At 44.5% G+C, this 21,820-nt stretch overlaps 1 protein-coding gene across 2 annotated transcripts in view; it reads left to right on the forward strand.

Annotated features, from left to right (window-relative positions):
* SOCS7 (suppressor of cytokine signaling 7) overlaps positions 1-21,820 on the forward strand; it is a 33,496-nt gene that overhangs the window by 3,748 nt on the left and 7,928 nt on the right. Inside the window, exons 2-9 of one of the 2 annotated variants that reach the window (XM_032617119.1) lie at positions 5,167-5,231; positions 7,550-7,654; positions 8,132-8,233; positions 9,126-9,256; positions 9,705-9,873; positions 12,345-12,473; positions 18,805-18,940; positions 19,355-19,508. In XM_032617119.1, coding sequence (XP_032473010.1) covers positions 5,167-5,231; positions 7,550-7,654; positions 8,132-8,233; positions 9,126-9,256; positions 9,705-9,873; positions 12,345-12,473; positions 18,805-18,940; positions 19,355-19,478 — 961 coding nt within the window. In that variant the 3' untranslated portion in view covers positions 19,479-19,508. The remainder of the gene's footprint in view (positions 1-5,166; positions 5,232-7,549; positions 7,655-8,131; positions 8,234-9,125; positions 9,257-9,704; positions 9,874-12,344; positions 12,474-18,804; positions 18,941-19,354; positions 19,509-21,820) is intronic. The other variant, XM_032617118.1, reaches the window with a different exon arrangement.

Below are 21,820 nucleotides of genomic sequence, written 5' to 3' on the forward strand. Positions count from 1 at the left end.
AGGGATAGAACCTGCGCCCACTGTGGTGGAAGCGCAGAGTCTTTTTATTTCTTTATGTATGTACGTATGTATGTATGGCTGCGCTGGCTCTTCGTTGCTGCGTGCGGGCTTTCTTTAGTTGCGGCGAGCGGAGGCTGCTCTTCGTTGTGGTGTGCTGGCTTCTCGTTGTGGTGTGCTGGCTTCTCATTGCGGTGGCTTCTCTTGTTGCGGAGCACGGGCTATAGACACATGGGCTTCAGTAGTTGTGGCACACAGGCTCAGTAGTTGTGGCTCACGGGCTCTAGAACGCAGGCTCAGTAGTTGTGGCACATGGGCTTAGTTGCTCTGTGGCATGTGGGATCTTCCCAGACCAGGGCTCGAACCCGTGTCCCCTGCATTGGCAGGAGGATTCTTTTTTCTGTTTTTGGCTGCGTTGGGTCTTCATTGCTGCGCATGGGCTTTCTCTAGTTGCGGCAAGTGGGGGCTACTCTTTGTTGCGGTGCACGGGCTTCTCATTGTGGTGGCTTCTCTTGTTGCGGAGCATGGGCTCTAGGCGTGCGGGCTTCAGTAGTTGTGGCACACAGGTTCAGTAGTTGTGGCTCACAGGCTCTAGATCACAGGCTCAGTAGTTGTGGCGCACAGGCTTAGTTGCTCCACGGCATGTGGGATCTTTCCAGACCAGTGCTCGAGCCCATGTCCCCTGTATTGGCAGGTGGATTCTTAACCACTGCGCCACCAGGCAAGCCCGAAACACTGAGTCTTAACCACTGGACCTCCAGGGAAGTCCCCCTACAATCATTAATAAGGCTTAACAGTTTACATATTTTAACATTAAGCAAACTTTAGTTCCTTTCAGATGCTTTAGAGTCTGCTAAGTTGACCTTCCTGGATATACAGAGTCTTAGGTCTAGTATGAGTTAGCTTAGGTAACTCTTTTGAAGTGAAGGAAGAAATGGGCCCACCAGCTAATCAGGTTTCTGTTCTGAAGAACTGGGCTAGGCCGTGTAACACACATATGTTGGGATTCAGAGAGCTGGGCTTGATGCCCGTGGGCTTCAGTGTTATATACGATTGCTATTTCAGGAAAACCAGTGAAGTTCCCTTGTCTGTTTCACATATGTTTAGCTGATTGTCTTCCTTTGTGTTTGGTGAGAAATAGCATTTGATCTTACTTTTTTGAATCATCACGTAATACTTGGTTGGAAATCGGTACCTTGTTCATTTCTCAAGGTTTGTTTTTTTCTTACCAGTTGAGGATATTACTGGCAGTCTTCATAGTTGTGAGGTGGAAAAATGGAGAACAGTTCTGTAGTGGTTTCCTATCTGGGAAGAAAGATTCAATTCTGGAAAGAGAGGCAGGCTCCCTTGGCATCAATTTGGGGCCCTGCTGTCGTGGACAGACCTGGCAGACGTGAGAAACCCTTTTCTCTGTTTTCCTGGGTCTTCAGGTCTAAGGGGTCTTTTGAGAAAGAGCATGACATGCTGAGAGCAAAATGATTTTATGGTGTGGTGAGGAGGGTCTGATTTTTTTTTTTTTAAACTCCAAGTGTTTTTATTTTTAAAATTATTTATTTATTGGCTGCATTGGGTCTTCATTGCTGCGTGCAGGCTTTCTCTAGTTGTGGAGAGTGGGCACTCTTTGTTGTGGTGTGCGGGCTTCTCAGAGCTCAGTGCGCAGGCTCAGTAGTTGTGGCGCACGGGCTTAGTTGGCAGCATGTGTGATCTTCCGGGACCAGGGCTCGAACCCGTGTCCCCTGAATTGGCAGGCAGATTCTTAACCACTGTGCCACCAGGGAAGTCCCAAGGAGGGTCTGACTTTATGTTTCGGTTTTGGGTCCATATTCTGTTGATCTTTTAACTATTTTTCCATGAAGTGGTTGTGGTTGACAAGCTCTCTTTTGGAATGAGCAGCCTGGCTTCAGAAATCTCTGTCCATTTGAGTCTTGTGTCTTTTACTTCTTAACGTTTTGTCCACTGACATCATTCCTAAGGTTTTAGACCTTGGGCTACACCTCTGGGCTTTTCTCTGGAAGTTCCCTCCATAGATTCTTTAGTTGGTTTATGGTGGAGTTTCAGATCTGACCTTGTTGCACAGATGTCTGTGTATTGGAACTAAAAATGAACATGTGGTTTTTGTGCCCGTAGCTCAAGAGCAGACACTGGCTTATGATGTGTTGGAAATGGCAGAGGCTGGCTGACTTGGCACTGTGTGCGTTAGCAGGGGCAGAGGTAAATTGTGGCCACAAAATCTGATATTTGGACATCCTACTTTAGAAGTTAGAAAAGGACATGTGTAAGTCTTAGGACACCGTAGAGGGGATTTATGGACAAGAGAGGGAAAGCATTACTATTTCATTGTTTATATTTTAGGTTTCAAGGAATTTGAAAAGTGGCCAGTGGTTATATCAGTGTGTTGTCAGCCTGTCTAGTCTAATGAACTCCTTTTATCCCACAGATCTGTTGCCATACAGTTAGTAATTTGCAGAGTGGAAATGGACAGAGGCATCCTATCTCTGTTACCTGCAGCACAAGCAGTGCATAGCTGACACAAAGGACTACTTGCCTCAGAGAAGACCTTTACCTAAGGTCTTCTGCTGCCCCTGTCTTGTTCTGCCATCTGAGGCATAGCCCACCAAGTCCTACCCCACACCACCCGTCAGGTTTTTCTGCTGCTAAGATGCAAGTGGCCCACTGGCAGAGTTACAGTGGCTTAACTTTGTACCCTAATGCTTGTCAAGGTGGTCTGGGGAGGAATAGAATAATATGGGAATGTAGTATAGAAGGGTTAGTTAAAAATGTTATCTGGAGCTGTGTCATTCATGTTGCTCTCCAAAAAACAGCACATCCAGCTTAGAATGGTTCTCATTTTAAATGTTTCATATATACAAGAAGAGATGTATAAAGTGTATGTACAATAATAATAATGAAATGTGTACCTGGGTAACCATCACTAAGCTTAAAAAATAGAATGTTATCAGTACCTTTGAAGACCCCTGTGTGTTACTTCCTGATTACATCTCGCCCTCCTCCACGTAACCAACCACCATCCTCAATTTTATGTTCATCATTCCCTTGCTTTGTTTTTTATAGTTGTTTAGATTGGTCTTTTCATGAATGACTGCCATTAGAATGCTCTCAGGATCCTTGAGACAGAAACTGTTTTGGATTTTCAGTTAGACAGTATCTCCCCAAAGAGAGAAGGAAGCACTCATATTTATTATTAGCCTTTCAGCCTCTTAGACCTTCTACTTCTTTAACCTTCCTTATTTGCCAGAAAAAGCCATCCTAGGGCTCTCAAATGGCTCTGCCTGGGTTTAGAGTCGTATGTATTTCTTTTTCTAGATCCTAGAAACTATGATTTTCTTCAAAATGCCAGGGGCGGGGAGAAGATGAGCTGGAGTGAGAAGGCCTCCGCAAGATGTGTGCGTTTGGGTACTGCTGTTCTTCAGTGCTTGGCACTGAGGAGGCTCGTCCCCAGTATGGGCAGATGGCAGAGTAACGCAGCTTCCTTTGAAAAGAGGCAAACTGCCAAATGGCTGAGGTGTGAACCCTTCGAAAGGCCAGTGCTTTAGGTTTCTGCTTGCTGAGTTTAATGTTGTATCCACAAGTTACTGAATAAAAATCAGCTTGAAAGCTCTTCAGTCTTAAAGTTAATGTCCAGTGGAAATTAACTTTCCATTCCAGCTCTCTGGAGTGTTGCAACTAAGCTGCAGACTGCCATGAGCAACTTTTATAAATAGAGGGACTATGTGTGCTTGTGTCTTGTTCTGATGTAGCCACCTCTCCTGTGTGTGCTGTGGGCGGGGTGTTGACAGTGGGCACCATCATTAGACTTCTCAAGTCTCATCATGGAGGCGGCTGCAGAGGGCGTGTGAGATAGGTCAGGAGAGGGATTCCGGCATCTTGGCTGTTTCTGAGTAAGGTCTTCACAGTATGGTTTTGAAATTCTGTTTGAAGTGAGTTCTGAGAAGCGCAGACATCTCTGTTAAAACATAAATGAATAAAGATCTTCCAAAGTCAAATATTTTAAAATAGGATTTCATTTTGGATTTTCTTTGCTTCTGCCCCTGTCTATTGGTGAAGTTGAAGTTTTATTTCAACCTTTGGGTGAGAGTAATTTTGGAAAGTGAGCCAGCTACAAGGTGTGGAGTCAGGCATTTAATTTGGTGGTAGAATTTTTTTTTTAAGCCTGATTTGTTGACATATCATTTATATACCACCTAAAATTCCCCTTTTTAAAATTGCTGAGTTCTATTAATTTTGGCAGATGTCAACATCATAACCTCTGCCATAATCAAGGTATAGCATATCTTCATCACCTCCTCAACTTCTTTCCCTTTTAGTCAGTTCAGTCATTCTCAGGTGAGTTTTTTGAGCTCAGCACATTTCTAGCCAGAAAGTCTTTGCCCGAGTCTTTTGGATTTCTTTCATTTCTCGCCCAAAAGCCAGTTGAAATTGGTGTGTCTTCACAGGAGATCTGGGTTTTCCAGCTGGTTTGGGAGCAGTATCAGGAGCAGTCCTGTGGGGAGAGCTGTGACTGGCAGCTCTCAAAGGGGAAGAGGCCGTCTTCTTTGGGTGCCAGGCAGAGCTCCTAACTTGAAGAGGCTCCCCTTTGGTTTTGACCTATGGCTTGGAGGCATTTTGCAAAAATCAGAGTTCTTACTGGTTGAAGATTGCATGTGTATCCTATAGTGCTGTTCTCAAGTCCAAAAATCTTGCCTGATTCATTTTGGGACTTCCTGCTCCTAGGAGCAGGCCCAGAGGGAAAGCTGGTGCTCTGAGGTGGCACCTGTTCAGGTCAAGAACCTTTTTCTTGGCTCCCGTGTGAAAATCAACTCTGTGTCCGACTTGCTTCTTCTAGAAATGGACTTACTAATTACCACTCAAGGTGTTTTAGTCTTTTAATGTGATGGGTATGGAAAGCTCCAAAGAGATTTCTTATTGCTTTGTAGGCTGCTGAATTCTGTAGCCAAATCTATTTAGGAATTGCCTTAATTGTTTTATTCTCCCCCTTTAAATTTTAGGCTTTATTACAAAAGTGTGGCTGACAACGACTAGGGTTTGCTTTGTTTTTTGGTGCATCTGGAACTGAGCGTTGCAGTGATTTTTTGTTGTTGTTGTTGCAGTGATTTAAATGAATGAATGTTCATTCTGCACCTCATTCTCTGTGTGCTTCTCACCCCTCAGGAAACCCAGGTTGACAAGAACTCAAAGTGCCTTTTCTCCGGTCTCCTTCAGCCCCCTGTTCACAGGTAAGGGTGATCTCTTTCTTTTTCTTTTGACATCTGAAAGCACGAGTGTTCTGAGACGAGTCAGGAAACACTTGCAGATGCATCTCAGAGGGAGCTTCAAGCATGTCTGCAGTTATTTTCTTCATTTCGTGCCTGCTGGGTTTGGGGTGAGGCTATTTTTATGGTGTGAAATGTATTCTTGACTTTGGATGTTTTATAGTTCGAGGTAGAGACTGCGTGCTGGTAATTACGTGGCCCTGGCAGTCTTGCAGGCTTTAGTTCAGGGTCATCACATATAAATTAAAAGTAGAAATTACAAATTTATAGGCTCATAACGCATAAAGGACTCCCCAAAAGTCATACAATTCCTGTCCCTGCTTCCAAGGGAGTTCATGGATTATCTAATAAACATGATCCATGATGATCTGGTCTATTTTTAAAGACTTTGGGCAAAGGGGATCACATGAACTCTTGTCTTACCCATTTTAGGGGCTAGCAGTTCTTGCAGCTGTTAAAGAGTTCTTCACTGGATCTAATTTAAGTCTCTCCTCTTGCAGCAGGGAACACAGTTGCTAAAGTAGGAAAGCGGTCAAATGTCCTTTTGCCTTCTCCTTTAAAGGGGGGCTTTTTCTGAGAGGGAGACCTTTTGTTTCGTGAGTCAGGTGTGAAGCTCCTGCTTGAATGAGCTGTAGAAAAGGAAGTCTGGAGCTCACAGCCTCAAATCTCAGAAACTGAGTGCTCTTCACTGGGCATGGCTGAGAAGCCTTTAAACCGAATCCCAATTTTAAACTCTTTTGGATACTGTGTTCCTCAAAAAAGATGATTGCAAGAATTCTGATCTGGGACTGGACATTTCCAGGAAAATGTTAAGCCGTCTAGCGGAACCCCCATCACTGGGTAGACTGCTGTGAGCTGTCAGGACAGGTGAGTTGGTGCCTGCACTAGGCACAGGTGGAGAAGGAGGTCCTCTGTTCATATCCCCTCTGTTCTTATCCCAAGCAACGAATTAAAGGATCTTATCCTGTAGCAGAATGTCTTTCTAGTTAGTAGTTGTTTCCCTTTTAAAGTAATGAAACCCACATTTGTAGTTTCAGGTTCCACGTTCTTATTTCAAAGAGCCTTAGCTCTCTTGAATTACATCCTTTAAGTGCATACAATCTAGACCTCTCTGACCCTTCAGGAAACCTGGGCTCATTGCATTGCTCTGGGCAGCTAGGCCCTCAGTCATTAAGCTGTGTGATGAGTTCCTAGAACTTCCACTGATGACTTTTGGAAGAGCTTTTCTGCTTATCTTAATTAGTGTTCAAGACCTTTGTTAAAAAAAAACCATATTAGATTCTGAAAACCCAGCTTCTGGCCTTTTAGAGATATTTGTTACCTCATTTTCTTAACTGGGAAACATTAAAATTCTAGCTGAGGGGTAATTCAGCTTCCCAAATAAGAAGAAGGTGTTGAAAATAACACCCTAAGGGCCAAATTACAGAAATCCCAAATTCTGAGTTGTGGATCAGACCTACCAAAACAAACTTATTCTTGGCTGTCAACCTTTTGTTGATAAAATACCCTTCGTTTTCTGGTGATTCAAGTGGAGAGAGGTTAGACGGGGTTGGGTGGCAAGAAGGAGTGTATATGGCAGAGAACAGAACTGCGTGACATGCTGGGAAGTAAGGAAACCATGTGCCTGACTTTTGGCTGACTGAGGAAGTAGTTAATTATTAGGGTTGTAAATGCACTTTTCGGCCTTTGCAGCCTCAACTATTAGGAATTAATGGATATCTGAAATGGTTGGTTCTCTTATGAGTGAATATCCTGGAAAACCTAGATGTGGAAAGCCATTTAGGAAGAAGGTAGAGCTAACATTGGGACCTTTATCTGCATTCAGCTTAACAGTTCTTACATTTTAATGGCACTTGCTTTCCATGTCCATTTGGGCTTGTAACAAGCTGCTTGCCTTGCTCTCCGAGGCAAAAATTGGTATACAAATCTGTAAAAAATAAGTGGTGTGGGTTCTATTTGAATAAAGAAGACCTCTTATTCAAGGTTATATCCTCAGTGGCAGAGCCAGGATTAGTTGGCTTTTCAACTGTCAATCCCATGTTTTTGTCTTAAAGATCCTTGATCTTTAACGGGGTTAAGGAATGATGGAACTTAAAATTGACTTCTCAGGTGGTTTTTTTGGGCGGGGGGTGGGATTCCAGCCAAGGAGCATTAGATTTTGAGCTTTCTGAGAGCCATGGACCTCTTTAGCCTCCCTTGCTTGCCCTCTGTTTCCCTTTGCTTCCTGGCCTCGGCTTTGGGCAAGGTGCTACTGTAACATGCTTGCTCCATGAATCCCTCAGGTGAAACAGTGTCACTTGTGGACGTGGACATCTCTCAGCGGGGCCTGACCTCTCCACACCCTCCAACTCCCCCTCCTCCTCCAAGAAGAAGCCTCAGCCTCCTAGGTATAGTTTCCTCCCCTCTCTGTCCTCTTGCCCTAGTGGGAGGGTGAGCTCTGTGGACCTGTTGTTCCTTGCCAGGAGCCAAACAAGCTCCTGGGTTTCTATTGATGGCCCAATTATTTCTTGTCCCTTTCTCAGCACCCCTGTCCTCTCCCGAAGTGGTTAAATGGGTCTCTTACCTGCATGCTATAACATCTACTGTCCATATATGGATTCGATCTTTATTTATTTATAAAGGGTATTTATCTTGCTCTGAATCTACTGCTAGTGGGCAGCTTTAGGGATATCCTTACTTTCCTGCTTTCAAGCCGAGGAAACCAGATTAAGATGATTGTTGCCCTGTGTGCAAAAAGACAGGGTGAAGGTCAGGCCATCTTGCCCCAGAGGGCAGCCTGATGATCCTTCTCCCTCTCCTCTGCCTTCACCTTGCTCATTCTGTGCCCATATTTCTGAACCTCTTGCTTTTGTTCTCTCTTCTAGATGATATCAGTGGGACGCTGCCTACATCTGTCCTTGTGGCTCCGATGGGGTCTTCCCTGCAGTCTTTCCCCCTACCTCCGCCTCCTCCACCTCATGCCCCAGGTTAGCTTAGCCTAGACGCAGGACTTGCAAGAGTGGGGAGTACCAAGTGATATACTTCTGAAGGATGGGAGAAATTTATTTATGGAAATAACAGAATTTATGAGAAAGCTTAAATTGTATCCCCTTGGCTGGACCAGAACTCCTTGGAAATGAGGCCAAGAACTGGTTTTTCTAACCCGTTTTCTTTATGGAGGTGAATCTGATTTTTGGTAGAGATAAAAGACTATTGGATATTTTTGTCTCTTTGCTGCTGAAACTGTTTTGCAGTCTTTGAGTCAGTATCATTTAGGAAACTGCCTTAATTTTAGTAGAGGGAGGAGGTTTAATATGTTGCTGGTTTTCAAAGTTCTGTGGTTTTTCTAAGCTTTTAGCATTTACTGCAGCCTTGTAGATAAGTACCAAGCATTCAGTAGCCCATACCTGCTTTGCCAGCCTCCAGTACCCAAGGAATAAAATGAATGAAATGAATTATTTTCTACTCACCTGGCAAAATCTACTTGCCTGGCAAAATCATTGCTCTTCCCGGGCAAGTAAGCGAGTCACTATTTCCAAGGCTGCTTTACTGGCACTTCACCTCGAGGTGGGAGAAGTTGGAATCGCTCTAGGCTGGTGAAGGCCCTGAAGTAGTCACCTTAGTCAGGTTAGTGAGCTGCTCCTTACCCCTTTCCTGGGGTTAAACGCCCCCACCCATCCTTCACAGCTTACACGAGCCCACACAGCTTTTTGTCCCAGCCCATCCAGCTCTTCCCCACTGCTTTGGCTTCCACCCTTTCCAGCTTATCTTCTAATGCCTTGCCCCTCTTCAGTTAGCCTCTTTGTTTTGGGGGGACGGTCTACTTGAGGTTGGGAACAATGAGGGTCGACAAGTGACCGCCACTCTCTTGCCCTGCAGATGCGTTTCCCCGGATTGCTCCCCTCCGAGCGGCCGAATCCCTGCACAGCCAACCCCCGCCACCCCTCCAGTGTCCCCTCTACCGGCCCGACTCAAGCAGCTTTGCAGCCAGCCTTCGAGAGCTGGAGAAGGTAAGTGGTGCCTCCTCTTGCATTCTCCTAATTCTGTTCCAGCTCCCCTTTTATTATTTTTAGAGGAAGAGTAGTTTCCTTGTCTCTGTATTTACAGTGACAGAACAATATGCTGCTATTATTAGTTCTATAAGAGATGTTGTAAAATTGAATCTGAAAAAAAAAATCTGAACGTGATGGAGAAATGTTTACATAGTTAACCCAGGTCGCTCTTCTCTTCTTTGTAGGGCCTTGGTAATGGAATTGTAAACTTACTTTTCTGTTACTTTGGAGGCCTAAAAGTGTGATGAACCTGGTGTTCATTGAGCTGCTAATGGTTGGGACACTCCTAGCAGCTTTTACCTATTGCAGTGTTTTGGAAACGGGGTTCTTGTGGTGAGAGAAATTGTGCTGAAAACTTTGACATTTCTCTGTTCTGTTAACTACTTGACCACTTCTTCTTTGACAGTGTGGTTGGTATTGGGGGCCGATGAACTGGGAAGATGCAGAGATGAAGCTGAAAGGCAAGCCCGATGGTTCTTTCCTGGTACGAGACAGCTCTGATCCTCGTTATATCCTGAGCCTCAGTTTCCGATCACAGGGTATCACCCATCACACCAGAATGGAGCACTACAGAGGTGAGAGGTGCTGGCATTTGAAGGAAGCCTTCTTCCCCCTTTGCCTTTTCCTACCTTTGCTATCTGACTTTTTCATTGGAAGGGTTCATAGAAATGGAACTGTGAATGGGGAGGAAAATCTCGTAGACTCAATTGAATATTGATATGGGCACTGGTTTCGATCACTGGAAGAAATGTTGGTGGGGCTTGGGAGGAGCCTAAGGGTGCCGTTTAAAAGTATTCTCAGCATCTTGTCTACTAAATTGGAGAGTCTGAAGAAGAACAGAACAAAGCCAGTAAAACTCTCTTGGTAGAAGGAAGAAATAACCTAGGACCATTAGACACATTCTTCCAGACTTTGGTTTATAATTAAACTTACCATCTAGAGATATTTACTATTAAATCATATATACAAAGAGGAGAATTTGTTGATCCTGTGACTGTTCTGTTCTGAATTTCTTTGCCTGGAAGTCACATCAGCTCTTCTTGCCAGGCAGCATGGTGATAATTATGTCTTCTTTTGGTCAGCTTTGTAGTCTCATAGGAAATAGTCATCAGAACTCTATGAGAGTTTGTGGGATCAACGTACTTTAGACTGTCTGTCTTCCTTCCTGGCAGTACTTCCCCCGCTGTGGTCCGGTTGTGCTTAATATTGCAGTGATGTCGAGAAGCTGACTTGTTCAACACTGCAGTCTGGATGGGCATTCTGTATTTGACTTGGGCCACAAACTTGTGATGGTCATTGGTGGTAGGGCTGGCTAATACATCGTTTGTCAAAAATTTGTAATATGCTACAAATTTAAAAAGTGTGGAGAGCTCTGGGGAGTTTCAGGGACTTGCCCCCCTATCCCTCATACTCTTCCCACATGTGATCAACTTCAAATGAGCTATATTAGATATTGAATTTCAAGTAAGGGGCTCTTCCATGCTCTTCTCAGGCACCACTGTCTCTCTCCTGCTCTCAGCCATGTTCTGCGGGATTTATTTGGTTTGCTTCTCTTGTTAGACAGGGAGTACCTGTTTAGGTCAGCATAGCTTTGTCCATGGTTTCCTCTGCCCCCATCTCTGCTTTCTTATTTATTTATTTTTGCCTGCGTTGGGTCTTCATTGCCACGCGTGGGGCTTTTCTCTTGTTGTAGCGAGCAGGGGCTACTCTTCATTGTGGTGCATGGGCTTCTCATTGTGGTGGCTTCTCTTGTTGCGGAGCACAGTCTCTAGGTGCACAGGCTTCAGTAGTTGTGGCACACGAGCTCAGTAGTTGTGCCTCGTGGGCTCTAGAGCGCAGGCTCAGTAGTTATGGTGCACGGGCTTAGTTGCTCTGTGGCATGTGGGATCTTCCCGGACCAGGGCTCAAACCCGTGTCTCCTGCATTGGCAGGCGGATTCTCAGCCACTGCACCACCAGGGAAGCCCCTCCACCTCTGCTTTCGAGATGCATGAAGAGAAAGGAACTTCAGTCCAAAGACCTGAGAATTAGAGAACTGTGGGGTAGACTGCTGCCTGTTTTCCTGCTGTTTCTAAAAACAAAAATCAAACAAAGAAAGAAAACAAAGCATTTAAGAGTGAAGTGCTTTTATAAACCTATTAAAATGATGTGACTAGGCCATGGAAATGATGAATAAATGCTTGACCCCTAGGTTCCTGATAGGTGAGATGCCAGGAATGGGAGGGCGTTTTCAAATGGTTCTCCAGTTACTTTTTGTTCAAAGGGACTTTTCTTCCTTGAATAAATGGAATTTTTAATAGAAGCCTGTGGGCCTTTCAGTTGCCAGCTTGCAGTGGAACATTTGTCTTCATCTTTTTAAGTGATCCTGTGAGAGTAGTTAGGGAGACTCAAATCTATAGTTCTCTTGAGTGATTAGTATCCCTTTTGTGACTCCTTTGGATTTAGTGCTTTAGTTGTTGGAGTTTTTTTGTTGTTGTTTTTTTTAAGTCATGGGAGTTCAGATTCCCTTTTGCCTTCAGGATTCTAAAGTTTGGGGTGGGATCTTTGTAACATGTTGGAGCATGGGATTTTAGAAGTTACGGAAGAAAAGACTTAGAATTTGATTTTTGTGCCTAACACACATATGAATGAGTGAGACCCACAAAACTGCTATTCTTGTCTTTCCTGGACTATTCCATGCATACTTGAAGACTTAGGTATTTTTGAGGGTATGTCATTTAAACTTGCTTTTGCTATAGCAGTCTTTTCTTTATGGTCTGTGGTTTAAAGATTCATGTTCATAGCCAACAAAATCTATTCATATCTCTTTTTCTGACTTGAATTTATTATTGTTTAACAAAAACCTTGTAAGACCTAATTTATGTCTTATTAAAGGCAACATCTTTCCATTAGTTGTGGAACAAGCAGGAACAGGGACCTTTGTCTGACTCAGCTTGACTAAAAACTACCGTCCCAGAAGTGAGAATCATTAAAATGTTCAAGCCAGCCTCTCAGATCTTTTCGAAGTAAGTTTTGCATTTTTACCTCTCCTTAACTTTCCATGGCAGGAACCTTCAGCCTGTGGTGTCATCCCAAGTTTGAGGATCGCTGTCAATCAGTGGTGGAGTTCATTAAGAGAGCCATCATGCACTCCAAGAATGGGAAGTTTCTCTATTTCTTGAGATCCAGGGTTCCAGGTAAGGCTATAGTTACATTAATTATTTAACTAACTTGGGTATGATCCAGTGTAGGATCTCTACCTCCTCCCCTGCACCCCCCCCCCCACAAAAAAAAACCCAAAACCAAAAACACTTGAAGCTTTTTTACCTGAAGCTTTTCTTCCTGGCTCTTGTAGCAACCACTCTTCCTAGATCCCTCTCCTGCCCTTGTATTGAGAAGGAATTGATCCCTCAACATATTGAGAAGGAATCTTTGCTTCTTTGATCATATGAATGAAAAAACTGATCCCACCACTGATGTCCAGGAGTCATGTGAATATTTAACTTGCAGCGGTATCTCGTTGTCCCTGATCCAGGCATCTCACACTTACATGTGAAACAGAGAGCTCTTAGGTCATCTTCTTGGGGAACAGGGAAAGTAAAAGAGTATTCACTAGAAATGGTGAGTGTCAAGGAGGCTGAATTTAATAGCAGTCTGCTCTGGATTTTGTCTATTTGTACGAAACTTTCTGTCAAAGAGTAGATACTTTTTATTTACCTATTTATTTATTTATGGCTGCATTGGGTCTTCTTTGCTGCGTGCGGGCTTTTCTCTAGTTGCGGCGAGCGGGGGCTACTCTTTGTTGTGGTGCGCAGGCTGCTCATTGCGGTGGCTTCTCTTGTTGCGGAGCACGGGCTCTAGGCACAAGGGCTTCTGTAGTTGTGGCATGCGGGCTCAGTAGTCGTGGCTTGTGGCCTGTAGAGCACAGGTTCAGTAGTTGTGGCGCTCAGGCTTAGTTACTCCATGGCATGTGGGATCTTCCCGGACCAGGGCTCAAACCCATGTCCCCTGCATTGGCAGGTGGATTCTTAACCGTTGCGCCACCAGGGAAGTCCAAAGAGTAGATACTTTTTGTTGTGTCCTGTATCCCTACCAGTACTGAATACAGAGACTAGTCTCCATTTGGGAGCACTGGGCAGTTCCCATCCTTGCTGGTGTGGTTATGTAGTCTTTCTGCCCAAGTAGGGAGGTAGCTATATAGTCTCTATTGAAGGGTGGGGAGAAGGGACGGTTTGCAGGAATCTGCTTTTATAGTGTTGGAAAAAAGTAAAATGGCAAGCACATTAACTGAGGAATTTGTAAGATACAAACAGAACTTACATGAGAACTTCATGCTTTGCCATTGAATCAAATTAAGATTCTTAAACAAACTGCGTGCCAAGAAATTGCTCTAAAAAGAAGTTACAGGGAAGCCTCCAGCGGAACATTAGTGACAGGATTGAACCAGGTTACAGGAGTGTGTTTTATAATCTTGGTGATTTCAGTAAGGCACGACAGGGTGCGGACTGTACTAGTTCTCCGCCGTTTAGTGTTCGCCTCAGTGCCGTCAAGACAGCCGGGTCTCATGCAGTTGACTTGGTTGAAAGGAAGATGTTAGAATCCTTCCTTACAGGAACTGGCTCTGCTTAGCAGTCTTTAGAGTTTGTGGCTTTGGGGGTACTTATTTAACAAACAAACATTTATTTTTTAAACTCAGTATCAAAAATAAGGCACTTCTCTACGCTCAAAGAGCTCTTAGCTTAAAAAAGGGGACAGGTAGGAAGATAAAGGCAAGAGCACATGTTAAATTCAATACAAGACATGACAGTGATTGACAAGGACAGGGTGGGTAATCAGCTCTGTTTGTGGGTGAACCAGGGAAATCCTCTCAGAGGATTCTGAAGTCTGGAGCATGTATCTACTTGTAGAGTATTGAGAGACTTCATGGAGTCTTGGACTCCTCAGGTATAGCACGTTTCATTCCACAAATGTGCCCTGTCTGCAGAAATTTTAAGTAAGATTTTTAACATTGTTAAGGGTTAGAGCTTGCAGTGATTGCTACTGTTTATTGAGTGCCTATCACGTGCCAGGTACTTTGTCAGGTTCTTTATTTCAGTAGCTGTAATTTCTTGCAACAGTTAGCTAATAGATTGGTCTACTTAAAAAAAAAAGATTATTTTCATTTTGTCAGTGAGGAAACTTAAGGGTGAGGCCCAAAAATGAAGAACATGTGGCACACGTATACAATGGAATATGACTCAGCCATAAAAAGAAACAAAATTGAATTATTTGTAGTGAGGTGGATGGACCTAGAGTCTGTCATACAGAGTGACGTAAGTCAGAAAGAGAAAAACAAATACCGTATGCTAACACATATATCTGTAATCTAAAAAATGGTACTGATGAACCTAGTTGCAGGGCAGGAATAAAGACATAGACATAGAGAATGGACTTGAGGACACAGGGTGGGAAGGGAAAGCTGGGGCATCAACGTATATACACTACCAAATGTAAAATTAGGTAGCTGGCGGGAAGCAGCAGCATAGTGCAGGGAGATCAGCTCGGTGCTTTACGATGACCTAGAGGGGTGGGGTAGGGAGGGTGGGAGGGAGGCTCAAGAGGGAGGGGATATGGGGACATATGTATGCATATGGCTGGTTCACTTTGGTGTGCAACAGAAACTAACACGGTATTGTGAAGCAATTATACTCCAATAAAGATCTATTAAGAAAAAAAAGATTAGAATTAAATCAGACTTTTCAGAAACGATGCAAGAAATAAAAGAGTGGATTGAAATATTTAACGTTTTGAAACAAAAAACCACTCGCCTAGAATTTTGTATCAAGCGAAATTATCTTCTAAAAATAAAGAAGGAATAAAGACTTTCTTAGAAGAAAAAAAGTGAAGCCACTTACTCTAAAGGTTACTCAGTGCTGAAGCCAGGATTCAAACTGAGGCCGAACTAACTCCAAATCTTGTGCTTTATTTCCCACCCTCTGTTATGGGAAAAGAAATAGCAGTAAGCCAATTGCAGGTCGAGTTTGCTGGGATTCGTGGAGAGGACATGAAGAAGTCAGAATTGTGTTTATTAGTGGAAACTGTCTTTCTAGGACCTGTGAGGAATGCTACAGGTAGGATATCCATTTGCACTTAAAACTGTAATCAAGTTGACAAGGCAAAGCGAATTAGTATTTACCCCTAGACTGTAAGTGACCTCTCTTTGAAGGATTGGGACAAAGAAGGCAAGGCCAGTGTTCTCCTTTACCATTGTTTGCTGCCTTCCTTTGCTTATCACAGAGGTCTAGGCATTCTGTGAGGCTGACTTTATTAGGGGGGAGGATTCCCGTGAGGAAGTGGTAGTCATTAGAATGTAGGTTGAGCTCTGTCAGCCTGCACCAGGGATTATAACACGGTGCATTCTAAAAGGAGCCCTTTTGTTTAGACTTTGGGATGATGATAACTGAATGCCTACACGGGGCTAGTATTATTTCATTTAACCCTTACAAAATCCCTTGAAGGGATGTTACAGTCTCCCTTTTTTTTTTTCTTTTTTAAAATACAGATTAAGAAACTGATGTGCAGTGAGTTGCAGAGTCAGGATGCAACGTCAGGTTTTTCTGGCTCAGATCTAGAGCTGGATGCAGTCACAGCACATCCAGACTGGTGTAAAAGGATGCCAGGGCTTATGGGAATTTTAAAGCTGGGACTAATGGGAAGGTTCTGGATGGTGGCAAGTAAGGAGCAGAAGGAATTTAATAAGTGGAATAGTTCGCATCGTGGTAAAAATGATGGCACCTGAGCTTGGTTTGCCCCTTATCTCTTCTCATGGCAGTGTTGGAGCATGGTCATGGTAAATCTGAGGTTGCTGATCACACCTCAGTCTGGTCCATTTCACAGTTGTCAACTAAACCCCTGACACCAAGCAGCAATCTCAGAAAGAGAATGTGATTGGATTAGCGCAAAACTTCTGTTGCTGTGAGAGCCAGAACTCAAAGTGAATGTGTCCTTCTTAGTTGGGAGAATCTCCATCAGCTGTGAAGTGCCTGAAGAGAGAACACTTTTTGTTTTTTTTTTTAATCACACTTTGAATTGGATAACTCTAAGGAAATTGGTCGCTTCCTCTTTTGTAACCATCATTTAGGCCATGATTACTTGTTTAGGGCTATGTCTTCCTTGTATCCTAGAATTTCTCAATTTGGCCCTATTGACAAGTTTGGGGCTGGATAATTCTGGCCTTCAGGGAACAGTTTGTTGTGGGAGGAAGACCTGGGTGTTCGGGTGCTCAGACCTGAAAGAAGTTTGTCACTCCTAACCTGCTCCTTTTTGGGGAAAGAGAAAATAGCCAAGGGCCTGGAAACTGGATTTGTGCCCAGGACCCTGGCGTGAGGACCAGAGGAAAGTTCTTGATGATCACTCTTCTACCTTGTCTTTCACTTCCGCTGCACTGGTGTCTTATGTTGGATTTATTTCCATTTCTGACCTCATCTGTTAACAAGCTCTGGATGTGAGAGCTTCAATCATTTTCTGTGTTTGCGGGCAAAACCAGGGAATATCAGAGAATTAACAGGTTTCAAATTGCTATTTGTGAACTTAAGGCTAAAAGTAACACAATTAAATAGGTAAGTATATATGGTCATTAAAATTCAAGTAGGCAAACAATCAGATAATTGTATGCTACTTATTATCCTGACCTCTTTAAGCACAAGTCCCATAGTCCTTCTTTGGGAATAAATAATTAGGTGCATAAATTACTTTTATCTCTGAAACGTCATGTTGAGTTTAGCAGTATTACAACCAACCCCCCAGGAAGCTTTCTGTTTGTCATAGTTTAATTTACTAAAGACTATTTTTAAAACATGAGAGAAAGGGTAAAATTCAAAGAGGAATTTGAACCCCAATCATTTTAAAACCACTTGAGTTTAAATATATTCAAGAGAAAAATCCATGTGTGAATTTTTTTTTTTTTTTAATGGTGTGTGTGGGTGGAGGAGGGCTACAGTGCTTCAAAATATAAGCCTTAGATTTGAAGGGATGGAGGTGAGAAGTCAAGAGAGACTGGTCCTGAATCAAGGAGTTGTGACTGTCTGGACAGCCCCCCTGTCAGACAGTCACAGGGGCAGGCACTCTGAGGAGACTCCTGGAGGACCCTCCTTTGAGGTTCCCTGGGCTAAACTCTTCCTCAGACAGAGTAGGTGTTCAAGGAAGGCCAGCTTTGTTGGTTCTGAGCTGTGAGCACATTCTCTCAGCTCAATAGGCCTCGGTTCCTTCATTGTAAAATGGGGATAATAGTGCTATCTGTCTGAATACGGCTTTGAAGACTGAATGAGTTAAATGATTTTAAGATAAGCTTACTTGTTTAGCATAACATGTATTTCAATTTTTTTTAGAAAGTCAGTTGTTAATGACCATGAAAGGGCTTTGGGAGGCAATCTGCAAGCTTTAATTTTTTCTTCTCATGCGTTCAAACAAAATTTAAAAACTGGTTGAAATTAAACTCCAAAAATACTAGATATTTTATTTCCCAACAAGTTGTCTACAGAATTTCTTTTGATATGGCAATGGCTGAGAAAAGAATTCTTTCAAAGGTTTTGCAACTCAGATTCTGTCTGAGAGCACTTTTCTTGTTTACTTTCCATAGCCCCTTTGTTTATTGAAACCAGGGTATTCTTTGTTCCCCTGAATCTGTTTCAGTGTCCCTGCCATTCTGGGTGTCTCCATTCTGTGGTGTTGACCCCTGAGGGGGTTGGAATTTCCCAGCACAGAGTCTGCTGATATTGCGATGAAACATAAGAGTGTGGGGCTCCCATCAGCCGTGGCTGGCATTAGTCAGCAGGCACTTGTGTGCAGAGTAGTACCAATTCCAGCTTGCCCAAGCTACTATAGTTGCTTTTCTTTTAAAAGCATCATCCTCTTTTTTTCTGTTCCTGTACCCAACCTAAAATTTCAGAAGCAAGGAGGGTGGTTGGTGGGGGTGGAGGGTTGGTGGGGAGTAAGAGGTAGCTAAACCTGACTGTCCCGGCTTGAAGTAAATGGCAGGAGTGACAGGCTTATAAAATTTGATCCTAGCTGTTGCCTTCTGCTTACCAGCCTCTCAGGTGGAATTTGGTGGGGACCCCTCTGAACAGCCTTTCTGAGTCCTCACCTTCAGGGTACTCTAGATGCTAAACAAGTGTCTCCCATTCCCAATAGCGATACCTTTGATTCTTGCCCTTCACTGAGAGCCTTGGGCCTGGGATTGGCCGCTTGGCTCCGAGCAAAGTCTGTAGCTCGGCATTTTTTCATTGAGCTGTTCTGAAGAGCAAGACTCTTAGCTGTTAAGAGTGAGGTTGGGGAGGCCTGCAGCAGGGGAGCATAGATTCCCTTGAGTATGAAATATGGTAGTGGTGGTATGGAAATCAGCAGTCCTTTGTGGAGGGGAGCTTTTGCACAGAACACATAGATGAACTGTAAAGAAGCCCCATTTCCCTTCCCTGGATTCTCTTCATAAGGAAAATTATAGTTAGCTGTATAGTGTCATCTGAATATTTCTCTTGGTTTTCGTTCTTGAAGGACTGCCACCAACTCCAGTCCAGCTGCTCTATCCAGTGTCCCGATTCAGCAATGTCAAATCCCTCCAGCACCTTTGCCGATTCCGAATCCGACAGCTCGTCCGGATAGATCACATCCCGGATCTCCCACTGCCTAAGTACAATGGGGTCTTTAGAGGTGGGGCAGGAATGGAGGGTTAGTTACAGTGTTAGTGAGGCCTGCAAGCTGAGTGTACAGGCAGAGCCTGGCAACTCACAGGCGTTGTCCTTTCACTTCTCCTATGTCTTAGCACCTAACTTAGAAATGTCACATTACAGCCAGGAAGGAGGAAGGTGTGTGTGTGTGTTGGCTTCCCTTCTGCAGACTCTGTGAAGGGTAGAATGGAGATGGTAAGAGGGAGGGAGACAGAACTATAATAAGTGAGAAAGTGGGAATTTTGTCAGGGCAACAGAGTCTTTGGTGTTGTCTCAACCATACAGGGATTGAAAAGAAGGGAGGGTTGAATAAAGGTGGTATTTCTTTTATAAGCTATGTATAACATTTGTGTGTATCCCTCTCGTGTTATTCGTAGGCCTCTGATCTCTTATATCCGAAAGTTCTACTACTATGATCCTCAGGAAGAGGTATACCTGTCTCTAAAGGAAGCGCAGCTCATTTCCAAACAGAAGCAAGAGGTGTTGGAACCCTCCACGTAGCGAGGGGCCCCCTGCTGGTCACCACCAAGGGTATGCCTCCACTCTGCCTCACTGTCCAACCTAGTCTCCTCCTGGGCGGTTATCATGCACTGGGCTTCGTCCCTCTTCCTCTCACCCCATGCGTGTACCCTGATCCAGGCACCTGTCCAGAGAGTCACCACATTTGATCATGGAGTCCCAGGGAGGCACATACCCCAATTGGGAGAAGAGCAGATAGACACAAGAGGCTTAAAGAGTATTTGCCAAGCAACAAGCGAGTTAATCACTGAATATATATAAAGAAAACACACAAGTGCAGCTAAGTGTGCGGCCTTCTCTCCTACTTTGGCCGATCGCCCTGATATCGCACAAATGACATATAAAGCAGGAAAGCAAAGGGGAAGAAAACTTCATCAAAGGGAACGCAAAATGCCCTTAATTGGAATAGGCATGCACTTCACTGAGAGTTCCACTCTGTCCCACGGCTTGGAATATGGGGATGAGGAAAAAACAGCTTGCTCTTCTATTTAGAATTCCATCTGGGCCACTGAAAAGTAAATTGTTGAAAAGGATAAATGAATTAACTAAGGAATTCATTTATCTAAGAGGCTCTTCTCCCATTGCTACACTGAGTATTCATTTATTTTCCCATAAAATATCTTGGAATACTGGTTTGCACATATGAATTTTAATTAGTCTTCTTGGGAATTCCCTGGCGGTCCAGTGGTTAGGACTCCACGCTTTCAGTGCCAAGGGCATGGGTTCGATCTCTGGTCAGGGAACTAAGATCCCACATGCCTCAGGGCTCGGCCAAAAAAAAAGTCTTAAATTGCACTAATGTGAACATTGAAAGGTAGAGGGGAGTAGGGAGCAAAATTGCTAGAGAATGGTGATTTTGGTAGTGTGGGTTATGTGCAAGATCTCACATTCTAGTGATCTGCTGCTGGGATGCAGAGACCACCCCCGACCCCAGTTTATTGAGGAGTGTCCTTTTTAAAAAAAAAAATTTAATTAATTTGGCTGTGTTAGGTCTTAGTTGTGGCAAGCGAGACCTTTCGTTGCGGCGCTCGGGCTTCTCTCTAGTTGTGGTGCATGGGCTTCTCTCTAATTGCAGCACGCCGGCTCTCTAGTTGTAGCGCACAGGCTTAGTTTCCCTGCAGCGTGTGGGATCTTAGTTCCCCGACCAGGGATCGAACCCGTGTCCCCTGCATTGGAAGGTAAATTCTTAACCACTGGACCACCAGGGAAGTCCCGAGTGTCCTTTTTTTTTAAAAAAAAAATTTATTTATTTTTGGCTGCGTTGGGTCTTTGTTGCTGTGTGCGGGCTTTCTCTAGTTGCGGCGAGCGGGGGCTGCTCTTCTTTGCGATGCGCGGCCTTCTCATTGTTGTGGTTTCTCTTGTTGCGGAGCACGGGCTCTAGGCACGTGGGCTTTAGTAGCTGCAGCATGCAGGCTCAGTAGTTGTGGCTCATGGACTCTAGAGCGCAGGCTCAGTAGTTGTGGTGCACGGGCTTAGTTGCTCTGCGTCATGTGGGATCTTCCCAGACCAGTGCTTGAACCCGTGTCCCCTGCGTTGGCAGGCAGATTCTTAACCACTGTGCCACCAGGGAAACCCCTGAGTGTCCTTTTTAAGCACTGAATTCTTCTGCTTCTCTTCTAACCTCCTCTGTTCCCATTCCCATCCCCCATACAAAACAAATTAAGGGGAATAACCCACAGGAGTGACAGCCTTAGAGTGAAAAGTGGGCTTTAATTCTCCCCACCCTCTCAGTTCTCTTTTTTTTTGTGTGTGTGTGGTATGTGGGCCTCTCCCCATGTGGCCTCTCCCGTTGCGGAGCACAGGCTCCGGATGCGCAGGCTCAGTGGCCATGGCTCACGAGCCTAGCCGTTCCGCAGCATGTGGGATCTTCCCGGAACGGGGCACGAACCCGTGTCCCCTGCATCAGCAGGCGGACTCTCAACCACTGCGCCACCAGGGAAGCCCAGTTCTCTTCTTAATGGGAGAAAATGACAACTGGTGTTTTTGTCCTATGGGTTTTTTTGTGGCTCAGGTGAACCCAGCTGTGTGTCTCCTCTTGGCTCTGGTGGTCCCTGATCCTATGCTACTGCGGGGGAGAGCATGTGAGCCAGGTTTAGCAAGGAGAGAAGGAATGAAGAAGAGAGATCAAGAAATGGTATCTCGGGCTTCCCTGGTGGCGCAGTGGTTGAGAGTCCGCCTGCTGATGCAGGGGACACGGGTTCGTGCCCCGTTCCGGGAAGATCCCACATGCCGTGGAGCGGCTAGGCCCGTGAGCCATGGCCGCTGAGCCTGCGTGTCCGCAGCCTGTGCTCCGCAACGGGAGAGGCCACAACAGTGAGAGGCCC

This window comes from Phocoena sinus, chromosome 20 (genome assembly GCF_008692025.1).
Source record: "Phocoena sinus isolate mPhoSin1 chromosome 20, mPhoSin1.pri, whole genome shotgun sequence".
NCBI lineage: Eukaryota > Metazoa > Chordata > Mammalia > Artiodactyla > Phocoenidae > Phocoena > Phocoena sinus.